This window comes from Brachyistius frenatus, unplaced genomic scaffold (genome assembly GCF_029030835.1).
Source record: "Brachyistius frenatus isolate BFR_SWC_R1_liver_20210118 unplaced genomic scaffold, ASM2903083v1 Contig_25, whole genome shotgun sequence".
In the NCBI taxonomy this organism is placed as follows: Eukaryota; Metazoa; Chordata; class Actinopteri; family Embiotocidae; genus Brachyistius; species Brachyistius frenatus.
The window spans coordinates 4,190,829-4,196,828 of NW_027210624.1; the positions used below are offsets into that span (position 1 = coordinate 4,190,829).

The 6,000-nt window shown below is 45.0% G+C and overlaps 1 protein-coding gene across 1 annotated transcript in view; it reads right to left on the minus strand.

Moving 5' to 3' along the window:
• Positions 1 to 5,761, minus strand: part of gfod1 (glucose-fructose oxidoreductase domain containing 1) — a 43,516-nt gene extending 37,755 nt beyond the window's left edge. Inside the window, exons 1-2 of the mRNA XM_069698109.1 lie at positions 5,654 to 5,761; positions 5,080 to 5,572 (exon numbers count right to left, since the gene is read on the minus strand). Coding sequence (XP_069554210.1) covers positions 5,080 to 5,332 — 253 coding nt within the window. The 5' untranslated portion in view covers positions 5,333 to 5,572; positions 5,654 to 5,761. The remainder of the gene's footprint in view (positions 1 to 5,079; positions 5,573 to 5,653) is intronic.
• Between the last annotated feature and the right edge of the window lie 239 nt (positions 5,762 to 6,000).

Genomic DNA, 6,000 nt, shown 5'->3' on the forward strand with positions numbered 1-6,000 from the left:
GTGACACGGTATCCTTTCCTGGACTGATGGGTGTATTTACACGTTTAGGTGAGATACCAGGCTGCTAGTTCAGCTTCTCTGCTTGTATGCAAACTAGTATTTATGCACTCTTTTCAGCACGTAGCTGGTAATTTATCAGCTACTGCAACAATTCACATTCAGTAGTACAATAAATATACTGAAGGTGCCTACGTTTCTAAGTTGTTCTGTGTATTTATTGCATATTTCCACACAAAAATGTGGATTTTTAACAAATAAGTATTTATAAGGTTACAAGTTGAGCTGTTGTACACTATCTTGAATACATTATTTATTTGTTTATTTTTATTTCACTTTATTAATCCCCGAGGGGAAATGTCTTCACTACAGCAGGGGGGCTCTCAGGGGGGAGATGCTGCAGCAGGCTGCCACTAGTGCGGCGCCAGGTAACCTGACCTGAGGTGCATGTTTTTGGATGATGGGAGGAAGCCGGAGAACCCGGAGAGAACCCACGCAAGCACAGGGAGAACATGCAAACTCTGCACAGAAAGGCCCAGGACCGGATTCGAACCCGGAACCTTTTTGCTGTGAGGTGACAATGCTAACCACTGCACCACCGTGCCACCGTACATTACTGGGTACCAATGGAAGTGCATGAACACAATGCAAAATTACACTGCTTTAAACAATAAATGAATCAACTGTTAAGGACATTGATTGAGCAAAAGTGTAAACACCAATTGATGGCTCTGAGCCTCTGTCTGTTTTGAAAACAAAGGAGGTCTATTTCAGAAAGTCAAGTTCTCTGAAGCCACCAGCACACATCAACAATTCTCCTGTAGAAATTATTTTTGGATATCCAGATAACAGACACCATCTATTGGTCTCTTTAGACTAACCGCATTACAAAGGTGCAACAGAGACGTTACTTTCTGCCTGAAAAACTATGGAATTTCAGAAAAAAAACAAGTCAATTTCTTCCGGGCCACCGTAGAGAGCATCCTTACTGGAGGCACGCTGGTATGGTTTGGTAACCTGACTGAACAGAACCCCAAACAACTAAGAAAGACTAAAAATGGCATCCAAAATGATGGGAATGCCGCTGCACAGCCATCAGGGAAGAGGTTATACAGCATCAGAGCCACTGCTAATTATAAGCCAATATGGGTTAATCTGTTGTTTATTTTTTTTATTTATTAGGTAATGATTGTGCCAGAATAAAGTTACTCAGAGCCCCAGCATGTCAAAGACCCAGGCAGTTAGAAAAATGCAGAGTATGCACTCATTGATGAGCATTTATTGATTATTGACCTATTTATTTATTTCTTGTGAGTATTTTACACATTCAATTTTATCGTTGCTATTCTACCAGTCTTGATTGATAATAGATTATGTATTTATTTATTCATTACTTGCTGTCCATTTAAAATCTTTGCTGTTTTCTATAGGAGTAAGAGCGGTAGCTGTGGCAACTGAATTTAATCACATTTGAATGTACATCTGTACTTTTAATGGATGTGAAAATATACTTGAACTTGATTCTCCAATTGGAGGTTTTGCTGCTTCTCTGTTTGAGTTCTCAGGTGTTGATGAGATAAAGCAAGCAATTCAAAGATGCCAGCTGGGGCTCTGAGTAACTTTATTCTGGCACAATTATTAACTGATAGATATTTAAAAAAAAAAAAAAAAAAAATTAAATTAAATTAAAAAACAACAACAGATTAACCCATACTGGTAATAATTAGTAGTTTCTGTGACTGCCGTGCAGTAAGGTGCACATTCTCAAAATCATATTCTGACTGGCGCTCATTATGGAGCTGAGTGCAACAGAATTTGCAAACACTGTTTTATGTTTGTCATCCAACAGAATACAAGCAGGATTGGACCCAGACTTGGCTGCATTGCCGAGGAAGAGAGGTGGGTGGGAAGGAACAGGCGGCGCTCACACAATGCAGCTCTGAGGAAATGAGCTGAGAGGAAAGAGGGAAGAAAGGCCACCGACGAGTCTGCAGCGGCTGCTGCAGGTTGAGTCAAGTTCACTGGGACATGATCAGCTGGCTTTGTGCAACATTTATCTACACATGCATGTGTGATTACATTATTAAGTGAGGCCTGTGATTCCGTGTGTGCATGTACAGTACATGCTAAGATGAATGCAGTCGTGGTATGAGGAAACACTATCGACTGTACATCAGGCTCTTGTTAGCTCATGCTGCCACTACACAGAAGCCAATGAGCAAACAAGGCAGCAATGAGAGAGAACTTTTACACTGGGAGTCATCGAACATGCTGACATGAGCAGGCATTCACACACACCCATTTCAGCCAAGTGGGACAGCCTTGTGTGATATAACAGGCTGATTATGAGGCAACAATCAGAAACATCATGTGCTCCATGTCAAAAAGTCTGATGATATCACGACACTCAGCTCAGTAAGAATACCACATTAGCAGAGGACCTGTTCCACATATGTCCTTTCAGACTGACACACAAACACACACACACTTCGAGCTAACGCAGCCTCTCCTGTTACTGTCAGCTCATTCAGCTCCCCAGGAGAGCACCAACCGACATGAAGGTGACAGACCCGGGGAGCTTCACCACTAATAGTCAAAGCAGCCCAGCTCATTAGAATCACACACACATTTACCCCTTTCCTTCTTTGACTTATAGCTACTGTAGTATAATAATATAAGTAGGATGGGACACACCAAGTGGGTCAAACCAGGGTTTGTTCACGCCAGGGGATATCAAAAAGTTTAGAGACTGTTCTTGTTTGCATGAACACAGTGGGTCATCACCTTGATGTGCTGTGCACAGAGCAGGGGGAAGGAATAATTATGGTACGTAGTTATGTTGCTTAATCAACATCACTAGATTTGTAACATGTTTTTGTGACCACCATGATTTCACCATGGACCTTAAACTTGAGCAGAGAGCGCACATCTAATTTTGTGTCCTATATGTGGGAACAAATAGAAGCTACAGGGTGGTGGGGAACAGCGATTGTGTTGCTTCAGGCCAAAAACCCGCACGTTTTCAGCGTGCGGTGAACAGGCGCATTGAGAACTTAAGTGCTATCGCACCACAGTTCAGATTGTTCGCACCAAATGTTTTCCCTCAAGCATCTCAGAACGTCACATTAGAACTCGGTGTTGACAATCTAACTCTGGGAGACGAATTCAATGCACAACCTCGCGAATGTCAAAGAAAACACACCTGGTTGAGCTCTTGACCTGATGCACTCAAAACATCTCCCTCATTGCATCATTGCTGTGGATTTTCTGAAGCATTTCAAGGGTCTCGGTTGCTGATTTCTTGAGTTAAACTTAAAAAATGAGGTGCGCTTTCTGCTCGAGTCCATGGTGACGTTGCAAAAATGCTCACATCCCGGTGGTAACAAAAACGCATTTAACACAGATGCTGATGTTGATCAAGTGACAAAATTTGAAATACTTACTAATGAAAGTTATTCTTTCCTCCTGCTCCATCATTGTGCTGGACACCCTCTCAGAACTTTGTGATTGTCTCTTTCACATACTGCATCTATTTTTCAGATATTTGCACTTTTATACTATTTGATGACAATGTTCACCAGGAGGACCGGCTCCACGTGCTACAGATGTTTTAACTGCAATGTGAACTGGACCTTGAGGTCCATTAAGTAGCTTCTCCATTGCTTTTGATCATCCAATCACATGGTCGTCTTCAGAAGATGTAGTTTGCCAAGTTGTCATTATGTTGAAACGGTTTTTGTTTTGTCACATCTGCTGATCTCATGATCTCATGAGGTCTCACAAGCTTCACTGCAGGAACTAAATCTGAAGAAAACTGTTAGGTTTCGGAGGGAAGAAGCAGAGTAGAGAGTCTCTGCTTTTGGCTTGTGGCCTATATTTATTCATTCAATTACTGGGCATACCCAGAGGTTTGACTTTTTCAGCCCAGGTGGTGATCACATTCTTTAACTCCACTTTAACTGTTTAGCTCGATGACAGCCTGTTGAAAATCAAATGAAATACTTGGGTTAACTGTGACCATGACCGGCTACAGCCCTGCTTCTCGTCCATGTCCATTCACTGGCTTCATCTTCTCTGCTGTGAACCATTTGGTGCTAGTTTGACATCTTAAATTGAAAAGCACTGGGTCTTGGACTTTTGATCAATCAAAATAAACAATCTGAAGATGTAACTTCTCTTTTCATGACAACTCTACATGTATTGCTTCTTCCAACTGCTTTGTAGCTAAGGTGTAGTATGTTTTCTTGATATAACTGGCTTCCTCCCAGCGTGTTTTGCATCTTTGAACCCGTTTGTTTTTCTCTCACAGACCTGACCTATTAGAGCTCTCTGCCAGCTGAGCTCTGCTGCCAAACCTCGTGGTGAATACAGTCTGTGTGGAGTAGAACTCCTCGCCACCATTCTCTCACAGCAGCCCTACAGCTCCTGAATGTGAGCTCCAAAATAAGCTGCATTGCTCCAGATTTAAACTAGAACAACCTCATTTTGTGTGTGTGTGTGTGTGTGTGTGTGTGTGTGTGTGTGTGTGTGTGTGTGTGTGTGTGTGTGTGTGTGTGTGTGTGTGTGTGTGTGTGTGTTCGCGTGCCTCTTTTTCTGCTCTCAGGCCTCTTCTCTAGGGCTTTTGTGTTTGACAGTCTCACTAACTCGGGTTAACTCTGGTGTTTGACCGGGGACTTTGTTTCAGGGGGAGTCCTAATATATTTAATCTGCATCTTTAGATTTCCTGAGTCTGTCAGAGAAGGTCAAAAGGTCAAACTTCAAATATAGACTTAATCATAAACCGTCTGCACAGTAAGAACAGCAGTGCCTTGGTCAAGAGCACATCAGCTCCAAGATTCCATACTAAGGAAGCAGCAGCAGTTTGACATTAATCAGCCTATATGTGATGTGGTGCTGCTCATGGCATCCATCCTCCCTAATCTACAACCAAAACTGGTAACTTAACTCCAAACTCTGAGTCTTCTCCACAGCAGGACAATAATCACACAAGTTAAGGTATCAGTGGTGCTTCTGTCAGCTCGCCACCCAACGTGCAGGGCCGCAGCATCCATCCCGCCCAACAGCAGCAGCTGCAGAACTCACCCAGTGTTTTGACTGCGATCTGCCGCGTCAGAGGCGGCGGCAGGTTGATGCACACCAGATCCACATCCTGATGCAGCAGCACGTCGTCGATCCGGTTGGTGTAAAACGGTACGTTCATCTCCTTGGCCAGCTCCTCCGCCTCCTCCTGCGTCCGGCCCCACAGCGCTTTGACGGCGAAGCCCTCGTTCTTCAGCAGCGGGATGATCACCCTGGTGGTCAGGCTGGTGCCGAACACGCCGACCCCGGGAAGCATGGCTGGGGAATTATTTTTCCGATTTGGATCAGTTTTATTTCAGTTTGGTTTCACAGCCAGACCTGCTCCTGTTGCCCCTGCTGCTGCTGCTGCTGCTGCTGCAGCGGCAGTAGCGGCTGAACGGGAGGGAAGCGGCGGCTGGGACCGTCAGGTTGGCCATCCACCTGCAGTCAAACACCCGCTCTGCTGCATTCTCCCGTCGCTTCCGCTCTACGATCGGACATGTGTTGTTATGCCCTCCTGAAAATAATCCAAGGATAGATGAAAAACCTCGTCAGGCTCTTAGAAAGAACAATTTCAACACACCATCCCGGTCTTTACCTCGTCCTCGTCTGACAGCACTGACTGCGCCAAGCAGCGAAGGGCATGTCACCTCCTTCCAGGGTTTGTTCCTCCTGTTCCAGCGGGAGCCTCCCCTCAGATAGAGCGGGGTGGGGGTGGGGTGGGGGGGGGGTAAATGAGAGCCGGAGACGAGCTTTGCCTCACAGCCGACGAACAGAAACACTGCCGTCGCCTTGTGCCCGCTCCCCGGAGGATACCGCAACAGCAGCGGCGATATTATGCTGCTGAAGGTTGCAGCTCACGCAGAGCTGCGCTGTCAAGCTGGAAACCGTCACAGGAAGCGCCTATCAGTGTCATTCCGAAATAAAAGTGGTATGCACGTATCA